Source organism: Pelmatolapia mariae, linkage group LG8 (genome assembly GCF_036321145.2).
Source record: "Pelmatolapia mariae isolate MD_Pm_ZW linkage group LG8, Pm_UMD_F_2, whole genome shotgun sequence".
Lineage (NCBI taxonomy): Eukaryota > Metazoa > Chordata > Actinopteri > Cichliformes > Cichlidae > Pelmatolapia > Pelmatolapia mariae.
Window position 1 is genome coordinate 10,192,675 of NC_086234.1, and position 18,999 is coordinate 10,211,673.

Genomic DNA, 18,999 nt, shown 5'->3' on the forward strand with positions numbered 1-18,999 from the left:
TTTTCCAACATACTGAAGCTTTTAAATCAGTAACCAAAAGAAGGGTGTATTCAAACTTTTACTTATTGCTCAATCAACATCTGATTTATGGGTTTTACTTGCGTAACATGGATCTTTGGGCTGTGTGGGTAGTGGAGCAGAATGATTTAATTTTAGATGACATGAATCAAATGCAGTTTCCTGCTATTTCTGATCACTCGATAATCAAAAGTGCATTTTATTCTTAAGTAAATGAAGAACTAATTAACTAAATGTTTTGCTTTGGCTCTTTGGGAGACTCCAAAATTGCCTTTTTTCAAGAACAACCCTTTGATTAAAAGTCATGTGAAACACATGAGTTGCAAACAAATAAGAAAACAGATATGTTAAAAATCTAGCTCTCGGTGATGCAGAGCAGGATCAAACCCGCAGAAATAAACAAAAGCGAGAAATTTAAACATGCTGAAACTCAAAGAAAGAACAAGAGGGAAGTGAAATCTAAGGAATAAACAATAAAATTAAGACAAAAAGGGACAAAGGACTTGGTTCCAGTTTGAACACTGGATAAATAATAAATTCATTAACTGTCTTTCAGGTTCTTTGGCATCTTGACATCTTCCGCAGAAGCTTTCGACAGCTGACCACTCATAAGTGCATGGAGGACTCGTGCATCTTCTGTGCTTTGAAGGTAAAACATCCTCCCCTTTTGTCCTCTAATGGCTTGTAGTGGTTTTACTGTAAACCTAAAGCAGTGCCCATTACTCTGCTGTATTTCATTGTGGCAGTTTTCCTGGTTGACAGTTTCTGTTGGTCCATTATGGTCCACAATTCACTTATACTTCAGTTTAATGGTTTAACATGCAAACAGTTTATTATTCCATTACATTTATCTGCCAACCAGTGTAGGGTGACAAAACTATGTTATTGTGTTTTCTTTTCATTGGGTCCTTCCTTTTATTTGTTATCACGAGAAGACTTCTTACAGTAAATGACAGATAAACAGAGGGAGATATGATGCAAATGAAATAAGACAAACTAATAAACAGCAAACAGAAGATTATTAGAAACAATTAGAGCTGCACACACAGGAATGTTTATTTTTACATGTCCTTATATTCATTTATTCGTGCTATATAACAACCAAAACCAATTTGGGGTTTTTTAAGCTAATGAAAGACTAAATTCTTTTATGGATTTACGCAGTGGTGGGGGAAACCTATCTCTTTCAACTCAGCAGGGGGGATTCTTGCAACTGGTTATGTAACACTCTAATACTTTTGATTATTTGCTTGAAAAGAGGGAAAAAAGCACACCAGATGAACAAAAGTTCCTACTTTTTACACTTTTATCATTAAAGAAATTGGAAAAAATGTATTGTTTTCAATGATAACTGTTTAGGTGTCAGATAGAAATGTGAGATTCATGCCACACTTTTATATTGTTAGAAATATAATATATCATCGTCACAATATGCGAGAAATATATGGGAAAGGCAACACTTCCATGACACACAAACATATAAAATAAAATAATATTATCATTTCGATGGAACTGGATGAGATAATGGTAAAACACTTATTTTGTTCCTACGTGTTCGTCATTGATCCAAAGTGTTTTTGGAATTGATGCAGTGGCAATATTGAGACCAGCTCACTTCCACTTTTAAACACAACAATTTGGTCTTGGACTTGGTCTTGGACATTAGCCTCATTGTTACTAAAGCTTGTACCTCAAGGTATGCCATTACAACCAACATGGTGCTGTCACCCAGACTTGATGTTCACATTTCTACCAAGAAGCTGAATCCACTGCTGAAGAGAATTCAGCAACGGTTTGCAGATGCAGTTGCAGATTCTTTTAGCCATGATTTTCTTGCCATGAAAATTAGTCCAATTTCTTTGCTACCCTGTTCTCAAAAAGGCTCCAGGACTTGTGCAAAAGAGGTATCTGAAGCAGCAGGAGTAAGAAGCAGCTCAGGTGTTCATATATAAAATGAGTATCCCAGATTTGTATTTTCATATCAGATCAATTTAACCCCTTAATGCCTAGTGTATAATATTTGACACATGCAGTTTTTGAGACTTCTACAACAAACAAAATAAATTGCACAGTACATTTTAAGCAATTTAAAAAAAGGCAGATGTAGGAAATACAATACAAATTAAAAGTCATATATGGAATTATACATATAATTTGTTTTTTAAACAAATTAGTCGGATACTTTAATAAACTGTCCATTATAATAAAGCATTTGATTTTTTTGGCAATTTCATGGTTTAATGGTTTACGCTTTAAAGGGTTCAACACTTGTACTCTAGTCTATCTCAAGCCAAAGACACGATGCAATGTATAAGCGGTGCTGCTACACTATATATATATTTTTTTCTTGCCTGTATTTGTATGATTTCTTTCCACTTTGTGACCTTTATTCTTTTTTTTTTTCAAAAACTATTAAAAAAATTACAGCTTGTGAAGATGAGGTTTTAACTTGATAACAAACCTACTAATCTACACAATTTACCTGTTTTGTTATTGGTTGCATTTAAAATAGGCTTTTGCTCATATGCAGTATTTTGTCTTTCTGCACATAGTGTAAAATACAACATGTGGTTCTGTGAAGAGCAGATTTTATTAAGTGTTTAGAAGCAACACATTTATAGACTTGTGTACTGGTTAAATTAATTTATCATATTTATATGTATGAATATTTATTATATTTCATAATTTCAGCAGTGGCAAAGTAACCAAGCAGAAACAGGAGATCGGTGAAATCGTGAGACCCTCGTAATGAACGAGTCTTATGCAGCTCTGTTTCCGCCATTTGTTGCATCAGTGATGACAAATATGTGTCTGAGTGAAGAGAAGTGCTGTGTGTAATGTGGTGTGGTGTAATCCAGTGTGTGTGTGTGTGTGTAGCGGTGTCGATGTGTGTGTTCCACACGCTGCTCTGTCTCCAGTGCTTCTCTGTAATTAATTGGCTGACTGAAAGCGCTGAGCTAGCAGAGCCCACGCTGGGATACTACACACACACGCAGGTCCTACTTGTATGCCGAACACGCTAGGATGCTACACACGTACATCTTAAGATGCTCACAAATCTTTCTAACACACACACCTACACACACCCTCAAGCTTTTTGGTGTGCGGTGCAACAGCTGTAGGTGTAGAAATCAAAGGTATTGTCACCATGCTAAGCGTTTACATTTTCCTGTCAGTTTCCATTAACCGTCCCACCAAAGAACAGATGTAACATTGTTCTTACACTGTGATTGTGGCTGTAGTCCCTACAGCAGTGGAGATAAAAGTCTCTGAACAACTAGCCAAAACACACGCCAGATGAACTTTAATGGTTGCTTAGATTTTCACGCATTACGTTTAAAGAGCGAAAGACATAAATGCGGATTGTGGATCCTTTTATTTTGGAGGGGGATATGTGCAGCAGATAAAGGCGCCTGCCTTCGTAGTAAACATAAGTTCAGAGGCTTCCTGTGGCTATCCCCTTAGAAATCACTGCAACACTTTATCTCTCTCAACAACAACACAAACACATGCGCACACTTGGACGCAGAAATACCCGAACACAACACACACACACACACACACACACACACACACACACACACACACACACACACACACACACATACATGCTGCAATGAGCAAGAAGACAGAGGAAGAAAAAAGAAGGTGAAGAGGAGAAAAACGAGCAAAAAGGAAGCAGAAAGATGAATGAATGTGGGAGTTTGTGTCGATTGCTCCTGCCCTCACACTCGGACTGAGTTCACACACACACACACAAACATACATACACGCGCACACACACCTTCCTTTCTTACTCACTCTGCCTCATCCCTCCCCCTTCTCCTCCCCCTCCCTCCTTCTCTCCTCCCTCCCTCTCTCTGTAGGGTATATTCCCCCTCCATTCTCCTTGGCGCATTGCTGCAGTCAGCACACACACGCACACCCTATTGCTCTCACTTTTCCGTTTTCCTCTTCTCTCTTTCTCTATTTCCCTTTCTTATTCTTGCTCACTCTCTCTCTCCCTCTCCCTCACTGCATTACCTTTCCCACTGCCAACCCTCGGCTCGCACACACACAGACCGAAGCCTATTGTTGCCTATTATTTTATAACATGCCCGGCCCACCTGATCACAGCCATCTTGCTAGATCGTGCGTCCACAATTTCAAAAATAACACCAGAAATGAAGAAATCATTAACTTAATAGCGCTGGAGTAAATCACACTTCACAGCTTCATTAAATGCTTATTTGGCTTAATTAGATCCTAATTTAGGCTAGACCTAAGATTAGTGCTGCAATCAGGCTTGAAAATCCAGTTTAAACTCACATTAATTTTGTTGTGAACTTAATGTTTGAAGTCGGTTGCTCCGTGATTAGGCGTAGGAAGATTAGGTTTGGTGGAAGTGAACTCTCAGCTGTCTGTCAAACAGACTTATTTGCTTTGGCAAATACATTTTGAAGGAACCCGGAGGGTTATTGCAGGGTTCAATGAATCTGACTTTTAATTTGATACAACATTAATAATAATAATTGAAAGCCAGTTTGAGAAATCAAGTCTGTATTATTTATCATATAGGATTTTTACCACTTCCCACATTTCATAAAAATAACCTCTAAAGATATAATTAATTTAGGTAAATGGCGTGATGCAAATGAATATATTAATTACTAAAAAAAAAAGTTGCCTGATAAGTTAACTTGTGTTTTCAGCAGCAACTTTTCCCTTTTCTACTGTTTGCTGTTCTTGCTGACTGAAGCTTCAGAAAATTATTGAACAGCCTCCAGCAAACGTAATTTAATCAAATGAGTGTACATTTTCTGTCACAGTCTGTAGTGAAATGCAAAATTTTTCTATCTTCGATAGGTTTACACTTCATGGATAAAATTTCCCTCCCTTCTTTCTGCTGGATCGCCCTTTTGTAATTCAGTCAGGCCCACTATAGTGATTTGTGGTTATAGTTTGGTTTTTGTAGAACAGCACTCAGCACAGAATAGAGCAGGCATCAAAGGGTGGCATGAAAGGCAGATTTGAGGTGGAGGTGGGTTGCAAAGTAGCTTGAAGAGAGCAGCAACTGTGGGAAGGCCAGTGCAGCTTAAGAATAGCCCTACAGTATTGTGCAAAAGGCTCAAGCCACCCCTAATTTTTTTCTTTATATAGGAAATAAGTTCAACATGTGCAAACATGGCAATACAGCATATAAGGCAAAAACAATTTTTACAGTTCTAATGAGCTTAAAGGTGAATATTGGGTTTGAGTGCCTTTATTCTGCAACTCAGCTTTAGCTCTCTCAGGCAAACTTTCTTTGAGTAGTCTTCAGGAAGTGTTTTCCAGGTTCCTTTGAAGGACATTCAAAGCTCTTCTTTGGACGTTCTTTGGATGTTGGCTGCCTTTTGTTCTGTTCTCTATAACGCTTCCATAATGTTGAGGTCTGTGCTCTGACTGATAGTGTTTCATTGCGTGTTTTTCTATCCAGGTATGCTTTCAAACACATTTTCACTCGGTGTGTTTGAGATGACTGTCATGCTGGAAAATGTTGCCAATCAATCAGAGGCTGGGTCCAAATCTGATGATGATTTTCCTGGATTTCATGCATTTTTACAAGATCCCCAAAACCACTGGTTAAAATGGAGACAGAGTCTCCACAGAAACATGTAGACACTCACTATTGTACTTCTTTCCTTATCTACTCTGTACATATTGAAGCAAAAATTTCAAAATTGGATTCATCACTCCGTAAGACTTGTTGCCACAGATTTTCAGTCCATTTCTTGAGTAATTTAGCATAACTCGCTCTTTTATCCCCGTTTCCCTAACTGATGAATGGCTTGAGGATCAACTGAAGGGCTTGATGCATCTCTCCAGGTTTTTCTGGAGCTTTTTCTTAAGGACTGCAGCAGACAGTTTTTTAGGTCTGCCACTTCTTTATTTGTCCCCTAATTGTCCAGTTTCCTCAGTTTTTTTTTAAAAGACACAGTCAAGACTTTTGCCCAGTGCTATATGTGGGATTTGCCAAGTTGAAGTGCAGAATGGCATTGCAACACACTGTGCAATACTCCGTGCAATACAGTGTTACCATATAATTCATATTACCACAAGTACTCTATTGCTTCCCCTCAAGGATCAATCAGAAAGTCTTACCACTTTTTAAAATATAGTTTTAATGCCTGTTTTAATATTAAAAAATTATCTTTTATCATGTTTTGCCTGTAAAACGTCAGAAAAGTCACAATTTCCTGAAGGTGTCTTTACAAGTTCAACAGAATGTTCATCTACAATATGAGTATCAAACACTTAAAGAACTGTTAGGCTGAAATGGATGCAAGAGTTTTGAAACACAACAGCTTCTGTTTTCTGTTTTGCATGTAGGTAAAAGTAAAGTTCAATCTAAAACTAACCTGAGGAGGTTCGCTGGCGTCCATGTGGATTTTAAGAAGCTAAGGAATTAACTGATGAACTTTTTTAGCTTGCCTAGCTCTAATCTATTTAAAGTTATACCCACTCAGAATATTTTAAGTGTCAAATGTGTTTTAGCCCTGCAACAGACTGGCGACCTGTTCAAGCTGGAGCCTGCCTGTCAGCTTGGTTAGGCTCCAGCACACCCTGGACCCTGAACTAGATAAGCATTTGTTGAATGCGAATAAAAAACCTTTACCATAGTGCAATTTATCACATGTAACAATTCGAGTATTTATCTGCACTGATTCAGTAATCTGAGGATAGATGGAAAAACATTCACAAAATAGGAATACTTGCTGGTGTTTAAGATAAATTAACTGTGATCTTATATTTCTGTATACCAAACAAAAATGGAACCAATGTGGACATAATCATGGCACATGGATGCTGATGAACTGTGACTTTGTTAGAATATTTTTCATTTTATTTTTTGTTTCTAAGTCCTCCAGACACAGAGCACCCGCTGCGTTTCAGCGCAGCCATCTAATCAGTGACTGAAATACCACTGGGACGGAAACCAGCAGAGCACCAACCACTGCTCCGACACGTCAGAGCGACTTATGTTTATTTCTGTTTTGGGCTGTTTTAGTGTTGGTCAAAAATAGTTGCTCGGTTTTGCTTTTTTTTTTTTTTCTTTCCCCCTACTGAGATTTTTTACCATCAAAAAATTAGGTCATTTTTATCCGTTGGCAGTCTGGAGGAAGTCCATCCATGCTTTTATCTCTCCCTCTTTGGACACTGCAGCTCTCCTTCGTCCAGCTTCAGTCAAAAGTTGCTCTCGGTGCCTCTGCTTGAACTCAATACTGGGTGAAGTGCTTGTGTTAAGACCTACATCACTACGCTTAAGCTTCAGACTGCGTTTTCTTGTGCCACTACTTTTTCTGCAGCTACTGCCACTATTTACAACTGTCTCAGGCCCCTCCCTGGGCCTGGTTGTGCTGGAGGTTTCTTCCTGTTAAAAGGGACTTTTTCCTTCCCGCTTTCGCCAAAGTGCTTGCTCACAGTGGGTCATATGACTGTTAAGTTTTTCTCTGTTTTGTTTGTGTTAATGTGGGGTCTTTACCTTACAACATAAAGCACCTTGAGGCATCTGTTGTGATTTAGTGCTATATCAATTAAATTGAATGGAAATTGAATTGACAATTGTTCATCTAATCCCTTAATTTAATCTAATTCAACCTTAGCAGGTGTATTGCTTGGGACCCAAGTAAGTGCAGCGCTATTATTTTTACACTAATATTTACAAAATTACTCAAATATATATATATATATCTATATATATATCTATTTATGTATATATATATAGATATATATATATATATATATATGTGTATATATATATGTATATATGTATATATGTGTATATATATATGTATATATGTATATATGTATATATATATATATATATATATATATATATATATATATATATATATATATATATATATATATATATATGTATATATATATTATCACATATTATATTACCAAAATATTAAAACAAATATTCTGTATGTGGAATTATTTCTGGATATATAGAGCTTTCAATTTTATCGGAGCGAACCTGTCAACCACTAAAACTTGGCTGAAATTTCACAATCCCATCTAGGATTTAAGGTATTTAAGTCAAACAGGCAATTTTACAAAAATGAGCTGACCAAATAAGGTAATAAGGTTTGTGCCATTAATCTAATTTTATTTTCAGATACAAGTTAGGCTTCCGAAAATTCCAAAATGACAAGATGATCAATGTTACTGCTTTGTGCAGTTATTCTCTCGCCTTACTCTGTGTTATAAACACAGCACACCTCTCTCCTTCACAGCGGTGGCTAATGACTTCCTAAAAGCCAAAATACAGCCCCCGCCAGGCTCGGCATCTTCAGTTCAGTTTACAGCCGATTCTTTGGTTTTCAGATGAATTTTATTGAATTTAATGCACAAATTTGATGCCAAAAACATCAATTATTAATTGTATTAAATAATCCTGTTAAAATTAATCTGATCAAAAAATACAGAATTATGATATTGTGGCAGGAATTATTTACCTGGAATATTTATAAAGAAATTAGAAACACTTTATCAGTTTTTCCCAGCAGTTAATTTTCCAAATGTATTTAAAAAGGGAGCTGCACAGTTAGAAGAAGAATAGTATAATGCCTAAATCAGGGGATCAGGACTCTCCAGTGGCTCACCATCTAAAGTCTGAGATGTTGCATGATGATAAAGAGAGACACAATTTTAACACTTAACACCTGCTACACCTGCACGAACGTAAACATTGCCATCTTCTTCCTCTTCAAAATGACTGATCCTCCCTTCCACTCTGATCGCTGCCCTCAAAACACACTTCAGTGGCCTAGCTTTTTCTCCGAGCCTCCTGCAACAGTTTGATTTGGTTTCTGTTTTACGGCTCCAAAGCACTCTCAGAGCTGTTTTTGTCAGAGAAAAGTGCACTACAAATGCCATTTATTATTGATACTCTCTGATATCGAGGCCAGCTGTGCCGTTTGTTTTAGTCCACTCGGACTTTGTTGTGCAGCACTTTTGTCCCTGACAAGATGACAACTAGCTTTGTTTGTGTGTTTCTTTGTTTTATGGGTCATTTGACAGAACATGGTTCCTCTTTACAGGGCAGCTGTGTTTAGAGGTTTTTGATCTGCTCTGTAAAAAAGTAAAGTAATGGATCTTTGAGGAAAAGAAAAAAAAATTAACAGATTCGTGGATGTCTTTCTGTTTGCAGAGTATCTTTGCTCAGTTCCAGTTCAGCAGTGAGCGCGTCTTGCCATCAGATGCACTGCGGAGCGCTCTGGCCAAGACTTTCCAGGACGAACAGCGCTTTCAGCTGGGCATCATGGACGACGCTGCTGAGTGCTTTGTGAGTCTGCGACAACATTTATCCGTACACACACACCTGCACACATAAATAAGAGAGGTGAGGGGATGCCTAAAGGCTGATCTGAGCGAGTGTTTGAGGAACTCCCACATCTTTACTGCAGTCAGAAGCCTTCAGGGGAGAGGAGATATCGAGCACAGCAGCCTCAAAGAAATATGTCTTTTGACAAGCGTGGAGTGTTCACTTTTTGTTTAGACTCTCTGTGTTTGTGACTCCACCGCCGGTGCCTGTTGGGTTGTTACACTGTTATGCTGTGAGGGATTCCTTGTCATCTCATCCGATGTATCTTCAAGCTTACGAAAAACATTGAACTTAATGGGAAAACACACCATCTCCCCTGAGTGCCCTTTCAGGAGCTCTGCAACTAAACTTAAACAGCTATCTTATTCTGTTGGCCAACAATCTGACCAAAATATAAAATCATTACTCCTTTCTGATAGCTGAAGAAAACATAATAATTTAAAACATCCCCTGGCAACTTTCAGTCGCTAGGGAAAAACGTGCATTCCCCACAGTAACCACAGTTGGTCTACTGTGGCAGTGTAACTTGAAGATGTGCAACTGGAAACTGAGAATGTTCATCTTCAGTGTGAATGTTGTCCCTCAGTGCTGCAGCCAACACGATTCTAGAGGCACAAATTTAATTTAATGTTCTCCCTTTCTGTTTTTTTCTGGTTTCACAGTTGGTAAGTAGTTCGCAGGTGTTTGCAGTCTTCAAACTGTGTGCTAGCAAACAAAACAATTACAAGGAGGTCTTGGTTCAGAATAGTACACCTAGGGACGGCCAGCAACCTCCAGCAATCACTCTCGATCGGGTTCATGAAATGGTACAGTACATGATTGATCTTTCCAAAATATTTGAAGTCTACGTGGAGCGGATGCTAAAATATTGTGGTGACACTCCAGTCACAGGTTCTGTTACTTCACTTCCTCGGCGCGTTCTTCTTTTCAAACCCTCTTGTTGCTTTCTTTTCGCCACTTTTGTGCCTCTCTCTTTCTTCGTGTGCGTTTTATGTGTGTGCCTGAGAGGCGGTGTCTGATCGATTGGTAGTAAATGTGTTCAGTCAGGGAATCCGTCGGCTTCTTATGAAATATAGATGCAGCTCCCACGGTCAGATTAACAAGAGCACCAACAGAGAGGAGCGATCAAACACGTGCTCGTGCACGCACGCACACTATAACCGACCATATTCCCGTACATACCACACACACATTAACTGATGTCTTTCCCACGTGTTTCTCAGGAGAACCTCCTGATGCGAATCCACTTCCACATCAGCGCAGAGAGTAGAGAGGACATCTGCACAGCAAAACACTGTATTCCACACCAGAAGTTTGCCATGACTCTGTTCGAACAGGTAAGGGGATGTTTGTCCCTTCTGCCCCCTCAAAGAGCTGCTACATCTTTCAATTTTTTGAATGCATTAATTAAACCGTCCAAACAACATGAGCGCGACGTCTTGGTATGAACCTCAGAATGCTTTTCGTTTCCAGTGTGTGTGTAACAGCTGTGGAGCCACATCAGACCCCCTGCCCTTCATTCAGATGGTTCATTATATCTCCACTACATCCCTGTGGTAAGACAAGACGCACACCTACACACCTAAACACACACAGACACACCTACACACACTGCAGTAAATCTGGCAGCAAGCTGTGGCGAGGTGGCAGTAAAGGAAGGTACAACGTGTTCCCTACTTCCCTGCACGGGTCCCTTACTGAACCGTGAGTGGCAATCACACATTACGTCAACACACGTGTATCTTCGTGCAGGGGCAGGTGAGGATGTGCAAAACGATTCCCCCATGTACAGGTAGATGATGTTGTGTTGGCAAATACACATGCAGGATGTGTGCGTACTCCAAAAGAAGCCGCACATCTGCCGAGTCAATGAAATAAGGAGCAGGGAAAGTAATCAATCAGGTGTTTGATTTAGCGGACCCAGGGGCTGACATAAATCTATAAGTGGAAGTGAGGGCCCCGGAAAGGCCAAACAAGACGGAAATAAGAGGACAGATCCTCCTATATCCCGTTTGGAAATGAAACACAGCCGAGGAAATAGAGGAATGAATGGCCGGGAGGGGGCAAAAGTACAAATAAACACTCTATGTCAAAGTAGTTGTGGGGCACAGAGGTACCACTGCTCTCTGTTTGTGCCTGTGAACACTGCCAAGCTATTTTTACCCTTAGTGAAGCCTGTTGTTTACAGTCTAGATAACCAAATATGCAAAAGTCAGCATGAGTAAGATAATCAGAGGGCACCAAAAAGAGAAAACAAATGCGTGGTTCAAGCACACGGTGCAAGAGTGTACCCGGCCGGTGTGTTGTTGTCGTTGTATTTTCTGCTTTCTTAGATTCTTCATCTGACTGTATCTGAAGAGGAGAGGTTGAGCAAGGGGTTGAAATCGAGTGAGAGAGTGTACAGAGAAGAGGTTGAGTTCATTTCAGGCTAATGGAAGAGGTGAGAGGAGGCGAGGAGAAGGGCTGGGAGGAGGACAGGTTTTTAAAATTGTTATTCTTAAAGGAAAGGAAAGGAAAGGAATATGTCGCTAGAAAAAGCAACAACCAAACAAACAAAAACAAAAGCACAATGCTGAATAAATGCACGCATTATCCCATACATGGTACCAAGCCTGAGACAGATTTGTAAAGTTTGTTTTGTATTCACAGAGAATTATAACGTATATTTGAGCTTGTCCTTCAGAGGACAATTGTACTTAAAAGGGATAAACAGAGCTTAGTATTAGTAAGTGTCATTGCTTTATGCTTTAGTGAAGGAGATTGTCAGAGAAAAAATACATTTATGGTCCACAAGTAAAGCTTTCTGAGTGGATAATTGTAGAAGAACTTCTTCAACAGTAATGCTGATATATGGTTAATGCTCAATTACTACAGCGGGGTCAAAGATCAGCATCAGTCAGACAGGGTTTAGAAATTTTCTCAGACTTAAAAGGTTTTTTTCACAGCTGACATGCCTGTCTATATAATCTACATCTTTTTCTTATTTATTATTTTTTCATTTAAAGAATATAACGTTTGTGAAGTGAGAGAAATACTGCAGTAAATTTCATTTGGCTTCGTAGTATAGTGTGTTGCACATTTGCCTAATGAGTGCTAAGTTACCCACTGTAGAGGGATTTTTCATTACCAGCATCGGTATCTAAATGCAGAGAAAGAAACAAACAAACTTATCAAGTTTTCCTTCTTTTTGGTCTAACTCTGGGATGCATTCACTCACCGGGTGTCTGATTTTATTTTGTGTGTGTATCCAATGCTGCAGTAACCAGGCAGTGAGGATGCTGGAGTGCAGAGAGAAACCCACGCCGGACATGTTTGGAGAACTGCTCCGCAACGCCAGCAACATGGGAGACCTACGCAACTGCCCCGTGAGAGCGTGCACACACAGGACACTTTTGCATGACGCATGTGCACTCCTTTCAACGTGCACAGACAACGTGCATTTCGTTTTGTGCCCTTCCACGCTCAAGTTCTTTGCTTCCCTTTTATCAAGAGAAGAATGTAATCAGGAAACTAAAGCAGGGTGAAAATCACATTCTGAAAATATAATTTGCACTTGTTTCATCATTTCTTTGTTATTTTTCCTCCTCTCTACGGCGGGTCTGTGTTACATAATCAGCGGCTCATTTGCATTTTTTTCCCGTTTTTCTCCTCACTTTCTATTACGGGAAGCATTTTCCAAGTTGTCCTCGTCGACCTCCCGTACGGTAAATGATGGCAATCATCAGCTTCTTCTTGCGGGAGAAAACTGTGTTTGGTTGTTCAGAGGAAGATCGGTTTGAAATTATACATGAAGACGGAGTGTTTTTGGAGTAAGAGCCGTGCACGAAATGCAAACTGTAAAAGCAATAACGGGAAGAGAAAGAATGGCGTACGTGAACAGAGGAATTTTCAATGATTCCTTTGTTCTGCAGGTTTGTGTGTTGCGATGCCACATGGGGAAGTGCTGCTGCTGAATAGATCCAGTTTGGCCACAAACACCCACCTCTGTCTGCCCAAGTATCTGTACAAAGAGCCTCCTCTCTGGGCACGGGCGAGCAGCTGCCCCTCTCGTCACACAGCACAATCACCACTTCCACTGCTGCAGCCACACTAACACACACCCAGCGTTTCTTTAACCACGGTAAACGTTGGCATTGTGTGCGCAGTCCCACGGGAGACACACAACCTGTCTGTGTTTATCTTCCATCACTTGCAGCGCTGATCTTTTGTTAATACCACCTTGGGCTTTGCTCAAACAAAGTGATGGTATTTGGATGGAAGCGAGGCTGCTGGATGATACTGTAGGTGTGAGATTGAAGATAGGACAGTGCGAAGACTGGATAATGTGATTGATGGCAAAGTTTTGCACAGGCGATTTGAAATTTGGCGAGGTATGAACTAATATCAGTGCAATGAAGTGAATATGTAGATCAGCTGATCAGCGTTTTAGCTCTTCAGATGTTCATCAAAATGTAAACATTATACTGGATCACTGTGACATGTGACAAAAAATAAAAATGTTCATGTTTTATATGTAGTCTTTTAATGTGACACGCTATTTACTCATAGGATTTACTCAGTGCTCCCGTTCATGTTTTTTGAGTAGGGAATGGTGTGTATATATCTATATGAAACATTTAGGTCTTATAAGACTTACAGAGTGTATACTGTGATTTAATTCAGAGCACATATAACATAAATGCACTATTTAAGCTGCAGAAATTCTTATCTTCCCCTCCGATGTACTAGTGCTGTTGCTTGGCATCCCTGCCTGCTATTTTCAACCCTTCCACCACCTCAGCATCCACCCACGGGAGGGCTGTTTACTTATTATGCCCCAATTTTATCCATCCATTTTCTTCCACTTATCCAGTTCAGGGTCACAGGGGGGCTGGAGCCTATCCCAGTTGTTACAGGGCGTGAGGCACGGTCCATCCAGGACAGGTCGCCAATTTGTCACATTCACACCGGCAGCCAAATTGCAGTCACCACTTAGCGTAATCCCGTGCATGTCTTTGACTTGTGGGAGAACGATGGAGTATCTATGTGGTGTGGTGTTGCGTGCTAACCACCCCACCTCCATGCCACCCGCTCCCCAATGTTTATGTAACATATTTGCATGACACCCATCCTGGATGCCAGCCTGGGTGCCAAATTCAAACTATATTTTTGTGTTGTAATAAACCTATGATGCGTCACTAAAAGATATTACATTTAAACTTTTACTAGTAACCAAGTTTCTTCAGAACCAGCCAGAATTAGACTGCAGTTTTTTTTATATTGCAGCTGATTTAAACAACTTTACACACCGTGGGCAGTGCATCGCTATGTTACCCCATCAAAGTAATCTATTACTATAGTTACTGTAATTGTTCATTTGGTGGAAAAAATAAGACACGTCACTATCCAATGTAATGAAAGAAAAAAATGTGAATTATTATTTAACGTACTTGGCTGCTGCTGGCTGTGCAGGATTCAAATGCATGCATATAAGTGATCATAGATTTATGGCTTCATATATCCATTATCTATAATGATACATTTATTATATGCAGTCAGTGACCATGGTGGTGACAAATGACTTGTGAAATGGGCCTGCGTGTTTGATTTTTGTAGTTTTGGCTGTGATCCTTATTGATATAATAAAGCGGTTTACATAATCTAGCTAAACTGTTGGCTTGTTTACAGCCTCTCTCATCAGCTGTGGTGGTTTAGGCGTTTATCAATCCTCCATGAACAATCTCTTCAGTGACTCCATTATTAAAGATGAGATAGCATTTTCATTCCGCTGCTCTTAGATTTGTCAGGAAGCAACAACAACAAGCGTTGTGTCATTTTAATCTGAAGAATGCCACAATCAGCATACTGCGATCCTACAGTATCATTTGACCAGCAGCCCTGTTATATAACTCTCCGTGTCTTGGAAAGGTCTGCATGGCCACAGTGATTAAAAAAAGAAAAAGAATGGTGGGGAAAAAAAATCTTTGCAAATAAACTTCAACGATGAGGCTGCACCGATCAATGCTGTATTATGAAGCAGAGCGAATCTGTTTGCACAACCGTTTGATGAATGATGTTGTCAGCGGCTGTTCCCCTCAGCGCTGAGGGCTAACTGAAGCTGTGTGTCCCATCCATGTGTCCTAAGCATACAGATAGCCTCGTGTCTCATCGCTGTGCTGGTTGGCTGCTGCTCCCTGGCTTGTGTTTGTGTCCCTTTCTGAGAATTGAGAAGCAGACCCTGGCAAAATACCTTCCTGCCATTTCTGGTGCCAGTGCAAGACGGCCCGCCGCCCACAAAGGGAGAGTTCTGTGTGCGATTGTGCTTATGTGTGCGAGTGCTGTGTTTGGCAAAGTGTCTGGTTGCCAGGGTGTTCTCAGGCTGTTTCCGAGCCCGCGCTGCCAGCACTGCGTGCATGCTTGCGTGTGTACATGTGTGTACGTTTGTGTGTGTATCTGTGTGCACCAGCTCTGTGGTGGGTCATGACTCAAAGGAAGGATTCAGAACACACGGTTCTGAACTCAACAGAAGGCCCAAGGGACAAATACAACTCAGCACAGCACTTCTTCCTCTGTCGTTCTCTCTTACAGTCCTTTCATCAGCTCTCTGCCTTTTGTCTCTGTCCCTCACGCTCCTACTGTTCAGGTTTTCCATGTGTGTGCGTCTTCATTACTGCCAAATAAAAGGGATGGCTTTAGTGATGTGCACACTCTGTAGCCTCATCACACATGATGAATAAAGCTGTTTAATCACGCACTCTTTTTTTTGTTTGTTAACCTCCTCTCGTCCTTTCTCTCTCACAGAGTAACTGTGGGGAGGTATTGCGTATCCGCCGGGTGCTGATGAACTCACCGGAGATTGTGTCCATCGGGCTGGTGTGGGATTCAGACCACTCTGACCTAGCAGAGGATGTCATACACAGCCTGGGAACCTGCTTGCGTCTGGGAGATGTAAGCGACCGCACATTATACACTCATTTGAACAAAATTAGCGTATATCAGGCGTTTCTATGCAAGCAGCTGAGCCCAAACTGACATAAATACAAAGACATTCCCCTAATATTCATTGGCTAAAATAGCTTTGTGTGCAGTGTGTACATGTGAATCAGAAGGGCTGTTAACTCCCAGCAAGCACCAGACGCCCCTGGGCCTTTTCAAGACTAATTTTAAAACCAGTCAGGGTCTGTAAAAATACTCATAAATACTTGAATTTTATTGAAGTGAAGGTGAAAATTTGTTGGGGTTTTTGCAGAACAATGGAAACGTCTAAGATTAAATTTGTTGAAATTTTCAAGGACCAGTAAATTCAACCTTTTTTTTTGCTGGGTTGTCTCGAACTGATTCCAATTAAAAACAAACAAACAAAACTCACTTTTACTGTAGTGCCACCAACATGCAAAATTTGCATGTTTTTAAACGCTTAGAGCCAAATAATTGTAATCTCTTGCTAACAGTGGATGCATACTGGCATACCAAGTGTTTTTGCATGCTAATGTTTTGCAGGAGTGCTGGAGTTTTTTGGTTTTCTGTCCTTTCAAGTAAGGGTTCATGGTAGATTAGTGGCAATGCTCCAGAGCGCAAGCCTGACAATCATACACTGAAATTTGTTTCTCTCTTTTGTTTAAGAGAAAATGCATCACAGTCTACTAGTCCTAGTTTTTTCTATAAACAAAACATTTATGCATATCTCATACCTTTTGGAGAGTTGTTATAAAAGTGAATAGGGTCCAGGGTGTGAAAAATCAGAATACAGTAGATTCCTAGATTTCCGGACCAAGAGTAGTAATTTGTAATTTGATCTACAGCAAACTGCTTTCTGCTAGATGTAAGCACATGCATAAATTATTTTTCAGCACATGCAAACTGTCCGACACAAGCACATGCATGGATGTATATGTATTTTCAGTGTGTGTGTGTAAACAAATACACAATAACTTGCAATAATGTGCAAGTTCAGCATGACAAAACAACAAATTCTGTGCAGATACAACATAATCTTCCAGACTTTCAATTTTCTTATAAAGAGCTCAGAACGCTACTTCTCCATTTACAGCTGCAGCTTTTACACCTCTCTCACACACACACACGCACACACACACACACACACACACACACACACACACACACACACACACACGTGTTCGACCTCTGATAGTCGGCGTCATGACTGAGTAATGTTGATGCATTTTAATGCCCCTGTTACATCTCCAGCCGCATTCCGAAGTGATATCCATGAATAATGGATTAGTGAATATGAATATGTGTTACAGTGACTCAAGTTTTTCCCTCTATCTTCTGTCTCCGCCTGCTGCTCTGTCTCTTGTTTTCATCCTGCAGCTGTGAGGAAAAAAAAACAAGCTGTTGAATAAGAAAATCTGAGGTGTTACCTATTGAATTTTCCAAATTGTGTTTAGCTATTAAAAGTGTGTGCATTTGCCTCCACAGTTACTTTCACTTGCTGTTTTTCTGTATCTTACCCATCCCCCTTTTTTACACTTTTATGTCCTGTTTCTCCTCAGATTAGATAACTGTAGTGCTGCTGCTGCAGTAAACCAAACTTTATATTCAGTTAACTGTAAATCAGCTGGTAAATTTAAAAGGAATTAATACAGATCTTCGTTGTTTATCTGCAGATTTATGGGCTGTTGGCTGGACAAAAGAGTTGTGGTTGTGCAAACTTGTTAAGATGTATTTTCTGATTCTTTAAAGATTTCAAAATAATAAATAATGAAAGCATTTGCTGGTTGCAGGACTAGATTTATTCTAGCTTATTATGTTGAATCATGGAGATATATGGTTCATCAAAGCACAATGGCTAGAATTATACATATGGCTATCAATACATTGCCTTTGTCTGTGCATGTTACTAGCAGTATCATCTGGAGCAAGTGACCTTACTAAAAGATGAGTGTGAGAGCCGTGCATCATTTCCGCTTGAAAAACTGCGGCGTGTATGCAGCACTGTAGGTTTGTGTGCGGTTCGCAAGCAGAGGAAAGTGAGGAGAGTGAAGAATTACTGCATACAGCATATACTAGGTGAGCAAAAATGTGCTTGTATTCACATTAACGAACTCTTCTGTCTCTCTCTCTCCCTCTCTCTCCTATACCGCACACCTCTCCCCTGCATGCCCCCCTCCCTTCTTGTCTCCTCCCCCTCCCTCCTATCTCTCTCTCTCTGTAGTTGTTCTACCGTGTGACAGAGGAGAGGGCTCGCCAGGCGGAGCTCTACTTGGTGGGCATGGTGTGCTACTATGGCAAGCACTACTCCACCTTCTTCTTCCAGACCAAGATACGCAAGTGGATGTACTTCGACGACGCCCACGTCAAAGAGGTGAGACGTAGTTTGAGTCCCGAGTCTGCATGCTGCAACACGAGGAGCATCTGCTGCATCTTCTCTTGTGCCTGTGAGAGCAGGAATGACAGGAGCTGTGCTGTATGTTAGTTTAAGTGCTGCACAGTCAGGTCTTTTGCAGTAGTGGCAGCTTTAGATTGATTATGTGTTAAAGGTTTAATCCCTGTCTTTGTTTAAATCTATGCGCTTAAATCTCAGTGCAAGAACTGTGTTCATATTATTTATGTAATTTAAGTGTGAGTCCTTTTCTTAAAGGCTAAAAAAATCCTCATGAATACTCAGCAGAAATAACAGAAGGAAC

The 18,999-nt window shown here is 40.2% G+C and overlaps 1 protein-coding gene across 5 annotated transcripts in view; it reads left to right on the forward strand.

Annotated features, from left to right (window-relative positions):
• The window catches only part of usp54b (ubiquitin specific peptidase 54b), a 58,683-nt gene that overhangs the window by 20,737 nt on the left and 18,947 nt on the right, over positions 1-18,999 (forward strand). For all 5 annotated transcript variants that reach the window (XR_010094785.2, XM_063482773.1, XM_063482775.1 and 2 more), the window contains 7 exons: positions 575-667; positions 9,197-9,331; positions 10,594-10,707; positions 10,844-10,926; positions 12,630-12,735; positions 16,151-16,297; positions 18,528-18,677. Coding sequence is in view for 4 of the 5 variants with exons in the window: in XM_063482773.1 (XP_063338843.1) it covers positions 575-667; positions 9,197-9,331; positions 10,594-10,707; positions 10,844-10,926; positions 12,630-12,735; positions 16,151-16,297; positions 18,528-18,677 (828 nt within the window). In the remaining variant the exon portion in view is untranslated. The remainder of the gene's footprint in view (positions 1-574; positions 668-9,196; positions 9,332-10,593; positions 10,708-10,843; positions 10,927-12,629; positions 12,736-16,150; positions 16,298-18,527; positions 18,678-18,999) is intronic.